Source organism: Heliangelus exortis, chromosome 1 (assembly GCF_036169615.1).
Source record: "Heliangelus exortis chromosome 1, bHelExo1.hap1, whole genome shotgun sequence".
NCBI classification, from domain to species: domain Eukaryota; kingdom Metazoa; phylum Chordata; class Aves; order Apodiformes; family Trochilidae; genus Heliangelus; species Heliangelus exortis.
In genome coordinates this window covers 108,973,971-108,996,473 of record NC_092422.1, presented here as the reverse complement: position 1 = coordinate 108,996,473, position 22,503 = coordinate 108,973,971, and the positions used below count along the sequence as shown (strand labels likewise).

General features: G+C 41.0%; 1 protein-coding gene across 1 annotated transcript in view; it reads right to left on the bottom strand.

The window, feature by feature from the left end:
* The window catches only part of MYH15 (myosin heavy chain 15), a 46,704-nt gene that overhangs the window by 11,450 nt on the left and 12,751 nt on the right, over positions 1-22,503 (bottom strand). The window contains exons 12-34 of the mRNA XM_071757610.1: positions 20,853-20,956; positions 20,278-20,416; positions 19,576-19,694; positions 18,342-18,491; positions 17,157-17,327; positions 15,909-16,088; positions 14,944-15,076; positions 13,042-13,109; positions 11,544-11,631; positions 11,204-11,321; positions 10,799-10,922; positions 10,015-10,151; positions 9,383-9,638; positions 8,717-8,959; positions 8,173-8,349; positions 7,574-7,719; positions 6,915-7,005; positions 5,695-6,084; positions 4,633-4,759; positions 4,196-4,314; positions 3,517-3,713; positions 1,770-2,119; positions 1,102-1,226 (exon numbers count right to left, since the gene is read on the bottom strand). Coding sequence (XP_071613711.1) covers positions 1,102-1,226; positions 1,770-2,119; positions 3,517-3,713; positions 4,196-4,314; positions 4,633-4,759; positions 5,695-6,084; positions 6,915-7,005; positions 7,574-7,719; positions 8,173-8,349; positions 8,717-8,959; positions 9,383-9,638; positions 10,015-10,151; positions 10,799-10,922; positions 11,204-11,321; positions 11,544-11,631; positions 13,042-13,109; positions 14,944-15,076; positions 15,909-16,088; positions 17,157-17,327; positions 18,342-18,491; positions 19,576-19,694; positions 20,278-20,416; positions 20,853-20,956 — 3,752 coding nt within the window. The remainder of the gene's footprint in view (positions 1-1,101; positions 1,227-1,769; positions 2,120-3,516; positions 3,714-4,195; positions 4,315-4,632; positions 4,760-5,694; positions 6,085-6,914; positions 7,006-7,573; positions 7,720-8,172; positions 8,350-8,716; positions 8,960-9,382; positions 9,639-10,014; positions 10,152-10,798; positions 10,923-11,203; positions 11,322-11,543; positions 11,632-13,041; positions 13,110-14,943; positions 15,077-15,908; positions 16,089-17,156; positions 17,328-18,341; positions 18,492-19,575; positions 19,695-20,277; positions 20,417-20,852; positions 20,957-22,503) is intronic.

Genomic DNA, 22,503 nt, shown 5'->3' with positions numbered 1-22,503 from the left:
CCCCCCCTTAGGTCCCTCAGGAATTGATATATTCTTTCTAACAAAAGAAGCATATTGACAGAGCATATCACCACTCTCCACAACTAAGAGATGTGGAAGAAAAGCATGCTCTTTCCTCTATTCTGATCATTAGAGCTGTTTGGCTGTAAAATCTCTGCAAAGTGCAAAGCATCCTGTAACAGACAAAAGAAATTTCACAGCATTTAAGGCATTAGAGGATCCCTGTCACTGGGTGATGTTAATTTTAGCAGATATTATTTGGATTAGAATTCAAAAGAAATGCAGCCTTCACTAAAAATCCCTTGCTATGTGCTGTACTGCTCCTAGCCAACAACATGTAGACCCCTTCCTAGCTCTGCAGTGCACCAAACTTTAAAAAAAAAAACCGACAACCCAGCCCTTCAGGTGAACGATGAGGATTCCAGTTGGTTTGTTCTGTATTGTTGGTTTGTTTCTGGAAAGTAGGATGAGGCATCCCTTCTGGGTTAGTGCATACTTGTTGCTGTAAAAATTAAACCAGTGAAGCCAAGTGTCTTTACAAAACTCCTGGGAGATTCAAAGATTTTTCAAATGGTCTGGTTTCCTTTGGTTTACAAGATTGCTACTATTTTTTAAAGCAGGCTGTAGTATCCAACACAATATTTCAGACCTTCTACAATTTAAAGTCATCAGGAAGTTCATCTTATTCTCAAAACCAGGAAATGACTGATTTGATGTCAGAAACTAGACACTAGAAATGTCTGATCAAAAAAAGACCATAATTCTCAGCAGTTAGTGTTTCTTGAAAGACTGAAATATTCTATGCTGAACTGAGCAAGAAGAACTGGATTTTCAGGAGGTGAGCAGATTTCTGAGCTTCTTGACAGGAAGAAAACAAAACCAAAAAACCCAACCACAAAAAACCAAAACCTCCAAGGCACCTCCCTTGAAAGGGCCTCCCACTTGCTGATCTTAGAGCTGACATCTGGCTAGCAAGGTCAGAAGAGCTGGATGCAGAGAAGCTGCACTTGCTAAAAACAAACACATTGGCTGTGTTGCTAAGAGGATGAAAAAGGAAGGAAAATAGTGATAAAGACAGTTTTTTTCTGTTCCTTTCCTTACCTCTGCTTCTTCCAGGGCCAGCTGAACTTCTGACTTCTCTTGTTCAACCTGTTTCTTGATTTTTTCTATTTCGTGGAGGCTCTTGTTTCCTTCACTAATCTGATTGGTCAGATCAGAAATCTCCTCTGTAACAAAAAGGATGGGTAAATTTAGCAATCATTGTGTCTCTAACATCCTGCAGTTCGTGGAGCCATTCCTGGAACTGTTACCTCAAGTGCTCATCTGTACACAAGTGCTGCCTTACTGTCAATTACAGCAACAATTTTACCACTTGTAGGCACAAACTTTCTTGTAAATGCTTTTTTAAGTGGTTACAGTGATTTAGCTTTTATCTGGGATCTTCAGGCTAACAACAGTGTGATCTGTTTTGGGAACTCCATATACTGCACCTTTGTCCTCTTTCCTGTTCCTCCCCTGAGCCTGGCACCTCTTCCATTGAACTTTATTGACAGGTGAGCAAAGGGAATCCTGTTCTCCTCTGGCCATGCCAATTTCTGTGTTTAAAATCTTAATTTCCAACATGACTCAGTGTCTCCAAACACATCAGGAAGCTAATCTCAAGGATGAGATAAACACCCTTCCCCACAGCTGTTACAGGGCACCTACGTTGTTCCGGCTGTCCACTGCTTTGGCTCTTTTGCTGGAGATGGGGCCTGAAGGAAACCCACCTTGGAGGTTCTTGTTTTCCCGTTTCAATGTCTCCAGATGGTCCAGAGTCTCCTCATAGGCGTTCTTCAGCTTGAAGAGCTCAGTGCTGAGGCCACGGGACTCCTTCTGGGAAGCCTCCAGCTCAGCCTGTGACTCTTCGTACTTCTGTTTCCAGTCACTGATGATCTTGTCAAACCCACGCTGCTTCTTGTCCAGGGAGGCAGCTGCTGAGTTGGCCTTCTCCAGGTCAATCATCATGTCTTCTATCTCATTCTGCAGCCTGTGCTTTGTCTTTTCCAGAGAGGAGCACTTGGCATTGGCTGCCTCAATGGCTTCCTCAGCTTCTTGCAGGCGAGCAGCAAGCTTCTTCCTACCAAGTGGGAAGAGATGGTGAAATGACCAAGTGCCATCATTGCCATGTTATCCAGAAAAACTGACACCAAAGTAGTATCTCAATAAGTCATTTTGGAAAAGGAAAACTGAGGAGGCAAGGGGAGGGGAGGAGCAAATCAAGCCTCTAGAGGGAAGGGGTTATGATAGATTAAAAAAAAAAAGTCATTTTGGAAAAGGAAAACTGAGGAGGCAAGGGGAGGGGAGGAGCAAATCAAGCCTCTAGAGGGAAGGGGTTATGATAGATTAAAAAAAAAAACACAAAAGCTTAAATTATGGATGCTGACTTGTGGCAGATAATTTTGTGCCTGTCTCTGTGTGTGTATGAATATTTGAAATTGAACTTTTGAACTCTCAAGGAGCAGCCTGCTACTTGCTAGTTGTAACCAGTATTTGCTGGTGGTAAATTTTGATAAGACCTGGTCTAGGTGAAAGTGTCATGTTCTCCAATTAAGAGATAAGACACAGAACCATGAATTAGAAGCCTGGTCTTGCCTTGGCATTTTGTTCATAAACTATTTGGATTGGGAAAACAGAGGGCTGGAGGTCCTGGAAAGAAAGGAAGGTGCAGAAGGAAGAATGTGAAGGTACTAGACAGAGAAAATATACTGGAAGTGGGAGAAGACTCTGGAGATCAGAGATGCATGGAGGCAGATGCTGGAGGTATTCAGAGTCCTTGACTGAGACTGGTGTCTGAGAGCACAGAACGAGCCAACATGACTGTCTGCCCTGCCTTCCAAGGGATCCATCATCTCCCTGCTGCAAGGGGAACTCAGGACTGGGACACACTGCACTGGCTGCGGCAAAGCAGGGGAATGTGCAAGATAGCCAAGTGGGGTAAGCTAATCCTGTTCTTAAATAAATTCCAGTGTATGCATCCTAGCAGAAACCTTGTAGGCTGTGAGGCCTACAAGAAAGCTAGGAAGGGACTTTTACAAGGGTGTGTGGTGACAGGGAATGGCTTTAAACTGGAAGGGAGTAGATTTATGTTAGGCATTAGGAAGAAATTCTTCCTGTGAGGGTGGTGAGACACTGGCACAGGTTGCCCAGGGAGGCTGAGGATGCTTCATCCCTGACAGTGTTCAAGGCCAGATTGGATGGGGCTTTGAGCAACCCCTTGTGGGAGGTGTCCCTACCCAGGCAGGGGGGTTGGAACTAGATGATCCTTAATGTCCCTTCCAACCCAAACCATTCTATGATTCTATGATCCTATGATCCACTGCCCCACAGGCAAGGACTCCACAAGACACTGATTTGCTCAAGCAAATGAAAAGAACAGACGGACAGCCAGAAATTACATCAGTGAGCCAGAGGGATTGCCCTATTCCCATAGTCCCACCAGCCAAGAGTGTGTTGAAGCCCAGGTATCCCACATACTTGGCATCTTCCAGCTCCTCTGTTCTCTGAATGGCATCAGTCTCATACTTTGTTCTCCACTGTGCCACTTCGGCATTTCCCTTGGAGAGCGCCCGCTGCAGCTCTGCCTTAGCTTCTTGCTCCTCCTCGTACTGCTCCCGCAAGAGATCACAGTCATGCCTGGCTGCTTGCAGGGCATGAGCAAGGGCATTTTTGGACTGCAGGGACAGAAAAGTCACAGCATTTCAGAGTTACCCAGGAAAAACCCAACAAACAACACCTAGAAATTCAAATGGAGGCTTGAGACACTTTTTTTTGGTTTCATTTTTCTTTTGTCCCTGACCTTGACAGTCCAGGTCAAGTGAAGTAAGAAGTGTAAAAAGTCATTCCTAACTGGTGACATGCTGAGGAAGCTATCAAGACTGAAGATAGTCTAACACCTTTGGAAAAGTGTCCAAACTTTTAAGATGCACGATTTGAGATTCTGGCTATCCTACTGCATAAGTTTTATTTAGCAATTACGGATGCTGATTGTTTTACCAAACTCTTCTCCTGTAATTGCCTCATTCAGAGGCATGAACTTGTATCAGTACAATTATTAGGATGTATTCTCACTCCTATGTATCATTTCAGGTTACAAAGGAACGTGAACAGTTTTCTACATTCCATCTCTAAGAATGGGACACAGTCAAAGCATTACCTTGGTTTCCTCTTCTAGCTGTCTCCTAAGTTCTTCAATCTGTTGGGTAAATGATGTTTTCCCCCGGGACAGTTGACTTATCAGTGACTCCTTCTCTTCAAGTTGTCTTGTAAATTCACCTGCCACGGGATTTAACCAAAAAAGGTAAGATGATGAAGTGACAAAATCTCAGCCAAAACTGAAGTCCCAACTATCCAGTTCTGGTAAATACAGTTTTAGGTTTCTTTCAAAGGCCAGTCCTAGGCAAGGTCCCTCCACCAAGGTTATAAAAATATTGAAGATAGAAATGTCAAAAGACACAAAGTTACTGCTCTATGAGCAATCCTCAGCCATCCACTTTCTGAGCAGAGGCCATCGCGCAACGCATGGCACGGATGCAGTGCTGAGACACACCTGATATATTACTGGGAAGCAATCTGGCCTGAACCTGCACATACCATTCTCACTCTGGAGCTTTGTTTTCTGAGTAGTGAGGTCATTCATGAGGCGAGTCATTTCCTCCAGTTTAGTTTTTGTCTCATTCAGGTGATCTTCATAAGTGCGGCAAAGTTTCTCCGCATTAGCCTAAGAGGAGTCAGGAGAAAAAGACACAGCTGCAGCCTCCAGGCAGTCATTTGGAAGCTGTAGCCTTACAAATGTATCTTTCTGTGTTTCTTTGTTTGTCTTTCAGAAAAATGGCAGATGGCAAAGACACAAATATCAGTGGGGAATAGTAGTCCTGTGTCCAGAGTCCCAGGGTAGAGGACTGTCCATCAGATCACTTTCCTTATCTGTCTTCTCTGAACTGCATTTTGAATGGAAGCACCAGTGCAAAAAGACTTTGCAAGAGCTTCAAAAGTGATCATGTGACTATGAAGTTCAGATAGAGCCTCCTCACAATTGCTAAATGGGAAAATCACCCTCAATGATAATTGCTCTTATGATTCTGCTTTCATTGCCATTTATGATAAATCAAGTTTGATGACAGCTTTCTAACTCCCAGAATATAGAAGTTTATTCTCTTCATGTGCATTGAGCTCTTTAGAGAGCTCTGAAAGCTATCAAAAGTAGCTGCTCAGGAAACAAAACCCACAATCCATCTATAAAGGGCAGAAATACACATTGGTCATGCAAGCTGTTGCTTTGCTTACTAACATGGGTCAAAACTGTGAACTAAGGGTAGGATCTGAGATCACTTTGCTAAGGATGGGAGGTATCTTGCCTTGAATGGTGTCACCTGAATCATCACCAGCCTGGAGGAGCATAATTTGAGTGACACAGTACTGTTCTGGGAGACAGAAGGATAAACAGTACGCCTAGGACTGAGGATGCACGGTATGTTTTAGACAAGGCATCTTAATTGTTGTCCCATCAGCCGGGAAAGGGGGGATACTGTGAACATAAGCACTTCCAGACTCCAAGATACCACCTACCAGCCCTACCAGGTATCCTAGGAAACCTGCAGCCCAGACTTAGCTACACATGAAATTTGAGGGTTTGGGAAGCCCCAGGACACTTACTTTTCCCTTGACCATCTGCTCCATGTTGGATGACAGATCATCCACCTCCATCTTCAGCTCACTTTTCTCCTTTTCCAGTTTCTGCTTGACCCTCTGCAGGTTGTCCAGTTGCTCTCCCATCTCAGCCACACTGTCTGCGTGTTTCTTCCTCAGGGTGGCTGCTGTGGCTTCGTAGTTCAGCGTGGCCTCCTCAAGGTCCCTCCGCAGCTTCAGGAACTCTGCCTCACGTTTCTTGTTCATCTCCAGCTGGGCAGCTGTGGCTCCCCCAGCCTCCTCAAGTCGCTCGCTTAATTCCTCCAGCTCTCGAGCCAAATCTGATCTCTGCTTTTCCACCTTGGCTCGAGCAGCTCTTTCTGCTTCCAACTCCTCTTCTAGTTCTTCTATACGAGCCTACCAGAGACACATGAGCACCTTTGGGTCAACTTCATGATGATTTCCATCAGAAGACCGCTTTAAAAATTGCTAAACCTCCTGCCAGCCCAGACTTTACCACATGGGTGTAAGCAAAGCAGTTAAAGGACTTTTTGCCCATTTGTGCCAGCAAATAAGGTCTTGAGTTTGAGTAAGGATGATGAGACACATCCTTCTCACAGTAGATTGCTCTACAAACTTAAGTTCAAGACACTTAGGCCAAGTGCATTGACCTTATACTCATGTACTTGAGATGCAGCTGAAGTACATGAGAGTTTACTTGATAGTAAGACCATCAGCAATAAATTGTCACTGAATGGGACAATCTCTGCTTCATGTCCAAGTTATGCAAATGTTCTTTATATACAAAAAGCAGAGCGGACATTTTAGGTCAAGCAATTTTGTTTGGACTGTGCCGTTTGGCCTTTTAATTTCTGTTGAAAATTTCCTGTGCCTTTAAGCCCTTCCCCTAAATTTCAAATCCATGTTTATCTCTGCTGAACTCCTTCTCAGCATTCATCCTCAGCTCTGTGGTTTAGAACAATATTAATTGCTTAAAAGAAAACACCAGAGCCTTTCTGCTCTTCTTGAAACCCCTTCCATTCTGTGGTGATACATTCTGCTACTGGAAAGGAACCACTATAGAGTGAGCATTCCAAGGAGAAAAGGGATCAATCTGGGCAGCTGTGTTGCACCACTTTGGGTCTCAAAGCTGACCTGCAGCTAATTGTGAAAAGTTCCTGCAAATCTCTTCAGTGAGTTCCAAAGAGCAACTCCCCTTAAGATAAATGAGAAAGAAGCAAGCTGACCTGAAGCTCCTTGATCTTCTTCTGCAGCTGCATCACTATAGCTTGTTCATCTTCTATCTTAGAATTCAGCTGGCTCATTTCAAATTCTTTCCTGCCATGGAAAGGAAAATCCTACTATGAGAGTTTACCCAGTAGCTTCAAGTTAGGCTTTTGTAATTTTCAAAGCATTGTTTAATAAAACTTTTAATGTATCTAAAAATGAAAGCAATCTTCATATGTAGTCATTTGCATGAAATCACACCTTCCTCTGAGCAGTGGTTTCCAAATCAATATTCTGCATGCATTTGTGCAATTATATTTCTGGTTCCTTGTGTCATACAAAGGAACTTTATTTTCAGACTTAATCGAAAAATATATTTAACAAAGTCTTTCAACAATGCTATCATAGCTAGTTTGGATGAATAACTTTTTAGAGACTTACTTCAGCTTTCCCTAAGCAATGAAAAACCCACAACTTTAAATTTTTTTTTTAAATGCTGGAAAGTGTAATAAATTATAATGTATCAGGTATACAGTACACAAGTAAGAGTGATTTTCCCTCCCTTCTTGCATTCATACTCTAGCCTCATAGAATTTCCTTTTAGCCATCATTTTAGACACACTTGAAGGCTCTGAAATGGCAGTGCTAAGTACTTTGTGCAACAGAATCAGTCTCTTACTTTTTTAGCTTTTCTTCCATCTGTAGCTTATCGTTCTCCAAGTCCATTACACTCTCTTGGGTCAGCTTCAAATCCCCTTCCAGTTTGCGTTTCGCCCTCTCTAGATCCATCCTTACTTTCTTCTCTTGTTCAAGGGAGCCCTCAAGCTTTAGGAACAAGTTACAAGTTAAAAGTTTAGGAACAAGTTACAAAACAGAAGTGCTTAAGTACAAGCATCCTATTCTACATTTTTTGTTTTCTAGCAGACAGTGGGCACATAGAAATACAGGCTAAAGAAATAAAATAAAGGGTTAGTCCAAAGCTTGACATTTGTGGAAGCATCACAGTTCTTTTAGTAGTAAAGTTCTGTTTTACTTTACTAGTTTCTGCAGTTACACTGCAAACGAAAATGAATGGATTTTCCCTCATCACCACAGTCCTTTTGAAGACTGTATGACACAGGTGGGTTTTAATAGCATTTGTGTAACTATTCCTTTTACAGACAGTACAAGGACTGCATTTCTAATTCTTCTATCAGTCCAAAGCTTTGCAGCATTTCAGATTCATGAACTGTAAGTGGCAAACAGGACTGGAGAAACACAACAGGAGAGCTTGCTTACATCATCTACTTGCTGTTCCAGTTTCACTTTAGCTTTGCTAAGTGTGTTGACCTTGTCCTCCTCTGCTTGTAAGTCATCCAGAACTTGCTGATGAGCTTCCTGCAAGGACTTTTTCTCCTTAGTAAGTTTGGTGATATTCTCATCAAGAGTTGCCATTTCTTCTGTTAGATTTTTGACCTGTGTGAGAACGGGAGATGTATTTGTAAGACTTTTGAAGCTAGGGATTATCATAACCAGGCCAAATGTATTGTATTAGTATGTAGGAAAATGATGGAAAGAATGGGATCTCTCCCTCCCCAGCCCCTCGTGGCTTTTTGAGCTCACATTAGACATTAGCTGATTTGCAGCAAAGCTCACTGCAGGAAAAGGGAAACTTAGGCTCTGAGTTAATAATATTTCCCTCATAAGGTCAAGTAACTGTGGACACCGATCTTTCAGTACAGCCTGTGTGACAGCGTAAAACCATCAGAAGCTCAGTAGCTCTTGTTGTAAAGTTAATGCATGCCCAACCTCTTTTGAATACATGGTGAAGTTCTAAAGGTACCTTGTTTTCAGTAGCATGCTTCTCTTTCTCTACTTTCGCAAGTGTTATTTCCAGATCATCAATATCCTTCTTGAGCTCAGAGCACTCATCTTCCAATTTTCTCTTCTTAGAAGTCAGTTCAGAATTCATCTCTTCCTCATCCTCAACTCGCTCTGTCAGTTCTTTGACTTTGGCCTCCAGCTGAATCTTGGATTTAATCAACAGGTCGCATCGTTCCTCAGCATCTGACAGAGTGTCTTGTTCCTGTCATGGCACAAGAGGACAGCAATGACTGCCTGGCTTTTCCTGCTTCTTCCTCACTTGTCCCCTATCCTGTAAGTGGCCAGAGTGCCTGATCCAAAGCTACAGAGCAGGGTAAGGAAAATTTGCTACTCCTGATTTCAGAAGGCAAGAGCAGCAAGTATTTAGTGGAGCTGGATGAGGCAGTGGTGAGCATTGCAAGTCACATTCAAGACTACTGCCATATTTATAATCCACGGACATTGCCTTGGACAGAACCTGTTCAGATTTGCATTGCTGGCCCACCTGCCCATATGCTAGAACAACAGAATTTCTGTCCCCTCTGACAAGGGCTTAATTTAATTGAATTGCACTAACACTCTGGTCTGTAAATCTTTGAATTTCCAAGAACATCTAATAAAGATATGAATATATGTATCTACTCACTGCTTGGAGCTGGAGAAGCAAATCATTCTTTTCCTGAACTAAAGACACCTGCTTTTCTTCAAGCTCCTTTCTCCTGGCTTCAGATTTTTCTAGAGCCTCCTTCAGTTTCAAAAACTCTTCCTTCATATTAGCCATCTCCTTTTCAGTTTCTGCTGACTTCAGAAGAGGTTTGATCTTAAAGAAAAGCTTCATCCAGGGCCAGTTCTTCACAGCCATAAAAGCACGGATGTTATACTGAATCACAAGAAGGGAATCCCTGGTTTAAGAAGAAAACAAACAAAATTCCCTGAAGCTTAGCCTGAATTAAGAAAATGAGGATTTTTTTTTTCATTCTCAAGCAGTCTTAAGTCTTTTTTCTAAGTAATATTAGGAACTTGTACTAGGTTCCAAGATCTACAAGAAACTTCCTCCATAATGCTAATTTTCAGGGACATGAACATTTTTCAAACCTGACATTTACCAGAGCTGCAGGCAGCTAGTATGCAGTTGCTATTATTTTTATCATACACCCACTTCAGTCCTTTAATTTAGGGTTAGCTATAGCCTTAGGGACTAGAATAATGGCTCTATTCAACATATAATTAAATAGTAATGACTCTTATCCACTAAGATTTAAGGGGGTGTCTTCATACCTCCGCTCCAGTATCTTCTGAAACTCAATCCTCATCAGTCTGCCACGTGCTTTTGCCTGGATCATTGTTAAGATTTTTGCAAGTCTCTCATCCCTCATTTCTTCTAGATGGCCCAAGAGACCAGCCTTGAAGAACACCTGGTACATGCACAGATGTCATTTCACCATAACAAATTAGTTTATTCCAGAGTTATACAGACTTTACTGAAATTGTTCAGAAGAATGTTTTTTTGTATTGACAGAGTATAGAAGGCCAAATACTGGTTGCATAAGGGACAGCACTGTATAGTTTCAAAATTGTTTTAAAATTAGTCTGATCTCCCCAGTATTCAATAGGCCAGGATAGCATGACAGTAATATTCAGCTGTGGCAGGGTTGAAAGAAGGTCAACTAAATCACAACTGCAAGCTCCCAGAGATCCACACTATTGTGATCATATCATAATTACACATGGCCTCATTTCAAAAGCTGCAGCTGATCTTGTGGTCCATATATGCTTGAATGTACCTCTATTATATTAAATAAGCTATTATTTAGTGGACAGTATGGAGCACCAGCTACTGCTGTGTCTGCTTGTTGTGTTGCTGTAGAAAGAGCTTTGTGGGAGCTTGAGACAGAGAAATAAATTTCTTCTAGCACAGATTAAAAACAAGTATCACTTTGCTTTTATATTGCTGGTTCTTTGTATTACAGGCTCCCCACTAATGACCACCTATTCTGCAAATTAGATCTTAGATACATAACTTTTCTCTTTCCATAAGTAGTGATGGGCTTTTCTGGTTTACCTTGGTGTGTCCAAAACGGTATTGGTTATGGTCAACATCTAAAGATGCCATCAGTTTTTCAGAGGCTTTTCTGCTATCCACAAACTTATCCTCTGGGATGGCACCTGGATTCAGAATGCGGTACCTATTAATAACAGATGAACAATTAGTAAAATTGGCCTAGATTTCTCTTTCCCCATCCTCCACCTTCCCTCAAAACTTAGCAAAAGTAATAAAAAATTAACCTAGGCTAATTTCCTAACTCTGTAGCTGCACAGTCACAAGAAAGAGCAGAATTCTGCCCTCCACAGTCAGGCAAACTGAATGGAAAATAAACTTGAACAGAATAAATAAAAAATTAGAAGACATGCTTTGCCTTTTTATGATTGATGGGTTGGGACACAAGACAGCACAGCTCTGCATTACCTTTGCTTAAAGTCAGCATAAAGCACCCTGTTTGGGAAACCCTTACGGCAAATGCGGATGCCTTCTAGGACACCATTACAACGGAGCTGATGCAAGACAAGGAAAGCATCCATTTCACCTACAGGGAAAAAAAAGGCTTAATTAAATGGAGCTTCTCCACAGGGCTTAATTTCATTTCACTGAGGGAATTGGAAAATGTGAAGTGTCATCTCCTGAAAGAGCAACACCATTGGATATGGTGAAAAAGACAGACAATATTGAATACAGTCTGGTGATTTGGAAGTAAGTATTGGAATAATTCAAATATACTAAAATTTTAACGCTGTTGTGTTTTTCATACCTGGAGTTTTTGCTTCATTGGGAATAATGCATCGTACAAAGTGAGGGGATGTAGACTTTAGATTAGTCATCAGCTTATTTAAATTTTCCTAGAACAGATGTATTAAAATCACAATTAGCTTTAGCGGTTTAGTGGAATCACAATCACTTATTTCTTTGTTTGTTGGTTGCTGAGTTTATTAAGGACATCTCTCCAACAAAATTATAAGCCTACCAAACTAATTACAGAGAAATGTGATCAAATAAAGCAGAGTATGAATTAATTTCATTATAGGAATCCACGTCAGTCTTAGCAAAGTCTTGAAGAAGACGTTTTACTTGCAGCCCCAGAAAGATCAGAAACAAGATGAATAGCAAGCAAGATGCAGTATCACCCTGCAGAGCATTTCTGTAAAGTCAACTACATTTTTGCCTAGACACTTCCCCACTCAGTGAAGATAGTTCACCTTTCCCCCCCTGTTCCTCGTAAAAGCTAGGATTTTGTCCTCCTGGGCAAATATTTTTACTTGACTGATCTTAATCAGACATCTCCCAGGCAGGTAGCAAGCTAGCTTGGAAGCAAGCTAACCATTCAGTGCCTACCAGTGATCACCAGGTTCTGTGCAAAGTGTTTTGCCTGGTAAGCAGAAAGCAGAGACCATTAGAGGTGGCAGATAATGGCATCAGCACAGCTGCTCCAACTCAAAATTTCACATCTGCCAACTGGACGAGTCATGAGACAACCTGAGCTGGGGACTGAGGAGCTCCTTGTGTGCTGGAAAGTGAACTTCTGCTTGTGGATTATTAAGTTACCATCTGAGTGATTGTTCAGCTTTCTTTAAACTTCTTGAGGTAGTAAGGTACAGCCCTCAGTTTCCCATGATTTCCCTTCATGAGGAGTACCTCCAAACAAGATAAAATTACCTGGATAGTGGGAGATAACTACTTCCTTCCCTATCTGAGGCTTACCTACATTACTGCTTCCTTCCTTCTTACTATAAAAGATGGTTCTAATGGTAAGTTCTGTGCCCCATTTCTCCCCAGGCATGACTGTAGCAACACCTTCCACCAGGAGCATGTAATTCCCAGCAGAAGGGAATTACTCAGGAAAAAAAAGAGGCTTTATGCCACTCCATTCAACACCTTTTGTTTCCTGGGACTTGGACTAACACTAGGATACAATTACAAAACAGTAATCAGATAGGGACTAGAAAATTACTTGTAGTAAGTTCCTGTTTAAAAGGCATCGATGAAACTATAAGCAACAAAATAAGTGATACTTGTTGTTCATAATATTTTGTGATCGATACCTTCTCAAATAGAATAAAACACGCTTAATCTACTGAATGCTCAAAGAAGATAAACCATTCTCACACATGCAGTTTTAATAACCGTCCTGTTCCCTTGGCTACTGATGTTTCATAACCATTTTCATTTTTTTTTGTTCATTACAATCCTTAACATTGCTCTTTAATGTTCTGTCTTAACCCAAACCATCAGGTGGAGAGAGATAAACAAACCTTGTGCAATGAAGACACTGTTTGAAAAGAAGCACCTTTCTTGCGTTTCTTTTCTCCACCCTGGTCACCTAAGGAAAAAAAAAATAAATCACAATCTGTATCTCATTAAAGGGTGCAGGGGCAGGGCATGGGAGATAGACAAACCTTCTAACAGTTCGATGTCCCTTCATTGAAAGGCATAGCTAATGACCTGATGGCTGTAATTGCTCAAATAGGACACAAAACATTCTGAACATGGAGTGTGATGTATCACAGATTTGCATCTCTGTCCAAACTTAGGATTTTTGATGAAGACCACTGTAAAGTTTCTGGATTGCATTTGCATTTCAGATCCACACATCACCACTTGTTATGCAGAAAGATTGTAAATTTGAACAAGGCAGAAAAATAACATTTCACAAAATGAGCAATTTCTGGTTCATTGGAAAGACTATAGGGTGAGATGATGTAGCAAAAAAAAAAAAAAAAAAACCCAAAAAACCAAAACAACTAAAGAAAAGTAATGCTTATGGAAAATTTATTCTGTACATTGCACCGTATAGACACTGATTCTCACGTGTCTGCTATGCAATGAACTTGTGCAAATAACATTTGTCTAGAATAGGGGGAAATTAATAGCTGCAATTTTAGATAAAGTAGCTTTGCATCCCCTGGATTTTGTTTAAAGTTTCGAGTCAAAATCACTCAGATCCTCCCGAGGAATGTCAGTTTCTGATGTGACCATTACGAAATTTCACAAGAGCCAAACCTGACCCAAAAACTTACAGCCATTGCTGCACCTTTCTAAACACTGGACCATGAGATCATTCCCAGGAGGTCTGGAATTCTGTCACTTGTCAACAATAGTCAACAGAAAGGGAGAAGTGAAGAGTGCAATGTGCTTGATGCAATTATTCACAGCTTTCCCCCTTTTGAATGTGTCACTGCTGAGACTGGAAGAGCCTAATCTGGACAGGCTGCTCTTTTCTTCTGACACTGAGGAAAAGCAAGGGACAGGAATATCCACCTGCAAAGAGGCAGTTTGTAACTTGAAGGAATTTGCTAGGGGCAGAATTTCTGTTATTTACTTTCAGCTCCCTCATTTATTCATACTGAAGTCTGCAGCCTGCTTACATCCTTAGAAAGTATCTTATGGCTTGTGACAACTCCATCTAGAGAAATGAGATTACTAATGAATATGCTGTAAGTGATTGCAACTTCAGGACATAAGACCTACAGCTCTGTAATAAATGCCCGTCTTATTGAATTAAGATCCATTTTCTGAATGCTTGCTCCTTGTCTTCTCACAAATAAAACAGTTCTGTGTAATGCATACAGATTAAATAGGTTCTTAGACACACATTAGTCTAGTCCAACAAAAAAGCAAAAACACAACAGCAACCAAAAACATGATATGTTGCCAAGAGCTTCAGCTTTGGCCAATGTGTGTGTTCAGGTACCTTCATTGTCTTCTTCCTAATCCACTAATCCAACAAAATATCTGAAAACAGTCTCTTAAGATTTGTATCTCTCATTTAATACAGAGTGGCTAGCAAGGAGGACTACAGCATGGGAAAAAAGAGCTGTTCTTGTTCGTAGGCATCTACATACAAAATTTTTGTGCAACACTTCCCTGAATATCTAAATACTTGCATGATCAAACTCTTGCTGGAGTGTTCACCACACAGAGATTTCCTTGCCAAAATTGCTCAGAGGTGTTACACATTGAACCCAGCAGAGTTAATGGCCTCCTTGGGATCAGAGGCAAATTCCTACAGAAGCTCTGCTCATCTAAATAATTAGTCACTGCTTCATTTAGCATTGAGTCAATTGCAGTTGAGAGAATTGTTTTGTTTCTTAAATTCATTCCCAAGCACACATCCCAGAAATAAAAGAAAATCCATGTCAGCTGAGTCTGCTTACCGCTGTCAGCGCCGATGTAGCTTTCAAACAAGCTTGCCAGAAGTTTGTTGGAGGATTTTTGGAAAATACCTACTACAGTTTCATTAAGTGGGTCTTTGTTCTTCTCAAGCCACCCTATGATGTTATAGGGAACCTACAGCAAGATATTGAAAACAAACCAGAGGTTGGAAATGTTCCCTGTCAGAGCAGCTGGTAGTTCTTTATGGTTTGGCTTGAAGTCAGTGAACTTTTGTGAAAAATGCTGCTCTCAGAGGGGTATCAACCACCCAGGTTTTCATCACTTCCCCTTCAATTCTCTGCTTCTTAATTCCAAACCTTTCTTCCTAATAATTACCATCAAGATCCCACACAGCCCTTCCAAATGACCTGGTGCCTTTAGCTCCTCGTACACTCTGCTGTAGACATACTACATGCCATCAGTGTCCCAGAAACCCTGATAATAAGTGCTGAACAACAGAATGTGCAAGAAATAGTTTCATTTCACAGCATTGTGCTACATTGGAATAATCAAGATTTTCTGGCAGAAAGGTAATGATTAAAAATCTAATTCTTGGTCCTTGCCACAGCTCTGTTTAATGGAAAAACATGTTCCCTTATTAGTACCACAAGAGGATAGAAATTCTAATATTCTTTGCTGAAGACATTAGCAGCTACAGGTAAAGAAAACAATGGGCATTTTTTCTCTTAATAGATACAAAATTATCTTAATGTTCAATTATAATTTGAAATTAACAGCATCAGCTAGGTTCCAGCTCTGTTGTGCTGAAGACTTATATCAACTCTAGTCTGATAAAAAAAATTCCTTTGTCCCTCTCAGATTCTTTCTGCCCATCTGGTCTGAAAACAGAGCTTTTTGTTTACTCCTCACTGTTCCTTTCTTCCCCTCTTCATCCTTCCTACCCTCCCTAATTGTGTGTGATGAGCCAAACCAAATACAAAATCTACCAACCAGCAGAGGAACTTACGGAACCGGCATAATGAACAAGCTCAAAGTGAGCTTCATATTTCCTTTTCTTATCCGGCCTGGGCTTCTGTAAGTTAGGTGACTTGCCAAGATGATTGTCATAGAGCTTGGATTTGAATGTCATATCTGTAGCTTTTGGGAACATGCATTCCTCTTCAAGGATAGACAGGATTCCCATTGGCTGCGGATTTAAAAACATCTTTGTTGGAAAATGCTTAGGCTGCCTGCTTCCAGTAGCTGTGCAGCCTTTAAGTTTGCTCTGGTGGAATTCAGGCCTGCAAAATTTCTCATCCTGAGAAAGAAGACTTTGACTAAAACAGTTACCACAGCTTTGACTATTCAGTATGTCTGAATATAGTCATATAGCCTTAGCAGGCTTTATGAAGTCTCCCAGAAAGGGTTTGATTTACCTTTCAAGCCAGCTGAACTAACTAACAACATTTCATTATCTGTGTCTCAGGAAATGATGAACTAACTTCCTAGCACTGGACAGATTGTTTGAGGGGTTAGGATCATGTACAGATATCCTACCCCTGGAGAAGAAAGTGATGGAGTAGAAAAGCATTTAATCATCAGCCTTTCTACTCAGGCTGTTCCAAATGTCCTGCTGATGCAAGACTCAAGTTTTTGTTTTTCCTCACAGATCAGCAGGGTTAGATGCCATGCCATAAGAGATGCCAGAGAGAGAGCAAGCGACAGCTGTCCCCACCAGTTCTACATTATACTCACAAACAACAGAAAAGGCAAGGCATATCCCATGCTGGGGAAGCAGTGGGAGGGGAGCAATTGTTCCAGGTTAGGAAGAGCATGAAGGACTTTGCACATCAACATGTAATGCAAGAAACAGGAGCCTCATGGGAATAGGTACAAAGCATATGACAGAAACATGGCATTTGCCAGGAGAAGCTAAGTTAAATTTGATGCTAAGCATACGTCGAATAAAGTAAATGGGAGAACTGTAGGGGCAGAGCAAGACAAAGGTAAAAACCAAGGAAGATTGTACAGGCATACAAATGAACAGTTACAGCTTGTGGTTACTGGTGTCTCTGTAAGGCAGATTTACAGAGGTCAAGCCAAGTAGCCACATATCCTGGTTTTCCCGTGATTCAGTATTGCCTGTAGAAAGGCAAGAACCTTATCCTGCTGTTTATTCTACTCTATTCACTGGGACTTGAGAACATCTCCAAGAAAGCATCATGAATAAAAAGACATGAATTAAGTAAATACACCCTGGCACTCCTATACATACCTTCTCAATTAGGTCAATGCAGGCCTGTAGGTCCATGCCAAAATCAATGAATACCCAATCGATGCCTTCCTTCTTATACTCTTCTTGCTCCAGGACAAACATATGATGATTAAAAAACTGTTGCAGTTTCTCATTAGTGTAATTGATGCAGAGTTGCTCAAAGCTGTTAAACTGCAGAAAGAGAGAAAAAAGCCCTGTTTGCACCACAGTTAACTGCAGTAAGGGCTCAGGGAAACAGCAAGAGGGAAAGCATTTACATCAAAAACCTTCAAAGCAGTAACTGGTTGAGAAACTACTGAGCATAACACCAAAGGCAAAGGAGGGGGCAGTTCAGCAGCAGGCTACTGGCTGCCTCATGTGCTGTCTTCTGGAGCATCAGGATGACCAGATTTGCTCAGGTCTCTCAGGATATTCAGGTCTTTCCTTTAGCAGCATGCAACTCCAATCCTGTAAAGCAGAGCCAACACGCCCTTTGCTTATCTGCATATGGGTAGCAACATGTAGGAGTATCAGCATTAAGCACTTATCTTCCAGAATGGACTCTGAGAAACAGAGGTTGTGATGTGCTTTTCTCACACATGCTTGTTTGCAGCAATGAGAGAGTCACAGAACATCTCGGGTTGGAAGGGGCCTCGAAAGATCATCTGGTCCAGCATTTTGTGGGAGAGGGAGCCTAGAGGAGATTGTCTAGCACCCTGTCCAGTTGCACCTTGAAAACCTCCAGTGATAGGTACCCTACTAAGTCCCTTGGGAGGTTGCTACAGTGAATGGTTGTTCTCCCTCTAAAAAAATTCTTTTTTATACTGAGATTAAGATACAGTTCTTATATTATACAAAGGGGGAGAAATCTCATACTTAATAACAACAATTCTTTCTATCAAAGAGAATGAATGGGAACAATACATTCTTCTAGAACACAGCCCAGAGCATGTGAGATGATGTCTGTCTTAAAGATTGCCACCTTCTTCCTCCCCAGGAATTATCATTGTGTCCAGCTGTGCTAAATGCTGAGTGCTTTCTACAATGATTTATGGAAAAAAGCTTGTAAAATTATATACATGACTTGCTTTACAGCTTTCTCAGCACTTTGCCTTCTGTTTATTTAGAAAAAGCAATATTCACCCAAGAGCTTGGGCCTGGTGTTTTTTATGTCCTTCCACCAAGTTTTCACACACTAATACTCACATCAAAGATTTCAAACCCAGCAATATCCAGGACTCCAATGAAGAATTGTCTTGGCAGCTTGGTGTCCAAGGTCTTGTTGATACGGACCACCAGCCATTTGAACATTCTATCATACACTGCCTTAGATAAGGCTCCAACAGCATGCAAAACCTGAAAGACACGTTTCAAAATACAACTGTTTGGAACAGAATTCACTGTGGAGCAGTGCACTAGCCTATTTCAATCCCTACTTATGGCTTAAATGAAATTCCACAATGATTCTTATAATCGCCAATGCATGTTTAATAGAACACACAGCTTCTCCCATTACCCATGCTGACTTCAAGTTGTTGTTATGTATAGGTATATATACCTATGTATGTTATCTATAGGTATATATTTTATCTATAGGTATGTATACCTCTTGGGAAACAGCTGGACAGCAAGCTGCAAATATTTTATTCCCTTACATTGTCATGGAAGTTCTATACCAGAAAGCTCATGAGCTCATGGCCATAATATCCAGAACTATTGCCAGAATAAGGGAGATCTGTGCTCAATTTGCTTATTTCCATTTGCTTCTAATATTTGAGGGATGCTAAGGCATAAGCAGGTGATAGGAATAATCTGTCAGAAGTCTCTTTTTAGCCCAAGTGTGACTACACAACAGGACAGATCTCTCTCTCCTGAAGTTTTCTAGTTCCTGAGCCCTACCACAGTCTTCAGGCAACAATATTCACTGTAACTTAAATGCTGCAGGATCTTCTACAATGCTGGTACAGCTGCAGCAGTGCTAACCCAAGGACTTCTGTTTCCTAAATTAAGAGATAACTTTAAGTGGATATTGCCTTTAGCTGATTGAGGTCACACAGAGCTTAAAATTACATGAATAATGAATGAGTGATGAGTGAATAAATAATCCATGGCTCAACTCTTCTAGGTAACTATTCCCCTCCAGCATTAGATAACAGTCCCCATGTGGTTTTACTGCACCTGGTTTCCTTAAGTGACTGCCACTAGCACTTCAGAAAAACAATCCTATCAAAAGCAGCCCTGGCTGCTATTCCTTTGTCAGTCTCTTTAACAGTTTCCTGCACTTTCACTGTCTCTTGCCTCGTGTTTGTAGTTATAAAATAAGAACATGTTCTAGAGGCAGGTTATATTTCTAACAGCCATCTCTCTGTCTGAGATATTACAGATAAATCCCCAAGGCCCGTGGGACAGGTATCCAAACATCCTGAAAGGTCATCCTTACCTGTTCAACACTTTGACCTTTGGTCACATACTCGTTGCCAACTTTCACTCTAGGGTGTAGTAAACCCTTAATCAAATCAGAGGAGTTGATTCCCATTAGATAGGCAGCTTTATCAGCACCTGATCAAGAGAAAAGAAGTTTCAACTGCCCTTGAATTTATACAGGGAAGCATGCCTAGCCAAGAAAAAAATGCTAAGTGCATCCACTTTCCAACAGAAACTGAGTAATGGCCTTGATCTGCTAATGATTAGGTAGGTGTGCCTGTGCTTTGTGCTAGAGAAACTCATCCATCTACCTCGGATTTGTGTTGCTGTAAGAATCACACCTGAGAAACTCTTTCTGTATAGGGAAAATAGCATATCTCCACAGTGGTTGTAGACAGTTTCAGGTGCAAGAGGGAGTAAAGAAGAAGCCATGCAAGAGAAAGCTAAGGCAACAAATTTTTATGACCATTTTGTTGAAAATGGTGACAAAAGCTGAATTTCATTGGGTTACTCTGACTGTGTCTATTCCCCTTCTGCTAAGTAAGGTTACTGACCACTGAACAAGCCACTGCTACAAATAAAGAACAGCACTCTTGACTGAAAAGGAATTACATTGTGCGAGATCAAAGTAAGCAGGTTGCTTCTTCCTCAACACAGTGCATGCACGATACATTTCAGACTTTTGTAGGCAAGGTGTAATTTTAAGTGTTATTCTTACTTTCAGTGCCATCAGCCTCTGCCTGCTCTTCTCTGGGTCTTTGTTTGAACTTCATGTTCCCGAAGTGCATGATAGCACCTGTGAGCTTGTAGGAACTGAACTTCTCATCTGGCACAAACCCCAAGATGTCCATGGCTTGCTATGAAAAGTAAACACAGATATTTTGTCACTTTCCTATTCAAAAGCAATGGCATTTTGCAGCCTCCCACTCTGCCTTTGCATAGCAGATATTAGTAACCTGCCAAGGGGTGTTATCTCACAAAGCACTTACAGAAACCCCCTAGAGACACAGCAGTGGCTAGGGAGTAAAAGGAGAGCTCCATTTATCTAGAATTTTATGTACCAAAATTATAAGAACATGAGCCCCCAGGCATTACATGGAAAAAGGCCAGATTCAAAAGTATAATAGTTTATCAGGACTCCTGCTTTATAGTATGAATACAATTGAGACCTACTGTTTCCACTTTCATTTTAGTCCAATAGTTTCAGTGACAGAAGTTAGGATTCTGCCAGCACTTTTCCTTCCCACCTGCACCTATTTTATGAAGCACAAAGTGAAATCAACACGGGCTTACATCTGTTGCCAGCAATTCTTCTCCATCATCCAAATTGTCCACTGTAACTACTCCTTGTGAACAGAAGTGGTAGTCGTAGGGGTTGGTAGATACCAGTAGCATATCTGTAAAAGAACTGCCAAGGTCAAAACTGCTATCCATTCAGGATATGTATATATGAAAAAAGGAGATCAGAAGATCCCCTCTTCCATGCATTTGGTTCTGCACTACTGTGTATGAAATTTAGTTGAGGGGTTTTTTGGGTTTTGGGGTGGTTTTTTTTTTGCTTGTTTGTTTTTGTTTTTTTTCAAACAGCTTTCTTATTTTACTATTCTACTCTGAAGACCAAGATGTAGAGAAAGTGAGAATAAAAAGTCTGGGAATACTGCACAGACATCTATTAAGCATGTCTTCCAGTATACTGACTTCATCTTCTTCCCTATAGCTCTACTTTCTGCCTTGCATGCCTGTAGGGGCAAAAATCCCATCTAAGTACAGAGAATAAAATACTTTGGTATTATCCAAGATGTTTCCCCTCTTTTATACAGGCTCAAAAAATAGCAACTTCTCTTTGCAGAATAGCAACTCTTTATAGCAACTCTTTGCAGAAGACACTTGGCTCTTAAGGAACAGAAGTCCAGCCAAGGTTTGGTCTAGATTTTAACCTTTTATATACATACACACATACCTATGTGTTTAAATATGTATGTAAGTACAAGTATATATATCTAACAATATACGTGTATATAAAATCCTATTCTCCATAATTCTGTTACTTTGCTATGAAGGCTTTATGTTGTGTATAAATTTATCTACATTTAAACATTTCCATAATTATAACGATCTATATTTATATGTATCTACATTTAGATGTGTATGTGTTTATACACAAACACATGCATCTCTTGTCTACAAAACAAAAGTCCCCATTGGTTTCAGCCTCTTCAAGAGCCTGCAGACTTGCTTCTGCTGGCCAGGAAGGTGTGTGATGCTGTGAAACATTCAGATAGTTTATGAGAAAGAGCATATTTTCACAGCACAGGGACTCACACAAGAAATCTTAGTGCAAAGCTTCCTTGAACTCTTTCCCATAATAGTAATTAATTAGGCCCAGTAAATGCTAAGAGGGTTAGGGACTTGACCACACGCTGTCAGGAAAATAAGACTGCAAAACAGACTATGATTGCTATGGCTTAACAGCAGTTTAGTGCAGAAGTAAAGTGACTCTTCACTGTATTTTATAAAATGTGTTTCTTCAGAGCACAAAGTCAACAAACCACATCACTTCGGTAACTAGTGAAGGTTTCATTCAAAGCATTGTGGGAGATGAGGGCAGAGAGGCTTCATCCACTCTTTGCTCTTCTCCAGCAGATGTACAGGACTGAGTTCAGCCAGGGAAAATTTGAAAGGGGTAATCACCACACAGTCATCTTTGCATGATGCATTCTAGGATGCCAGCTTGGGCACTTGAGGCAGAAAGAGGGAGCTAACTTTTCTTCATGGATCTATAAGCAAATCTCCTCACATGTGAAAATCCGCATTATTAAAGTTTTATCACCACAAATGCTTGGGGAGGCATAGCACTTTCCAGATGTTTTGAGACCTTGGATTACACAAATTCAGTGTGACATTTTTTGCCTTTCTGCTGCTGCGCTTTAAAAGTCCTGTCTGA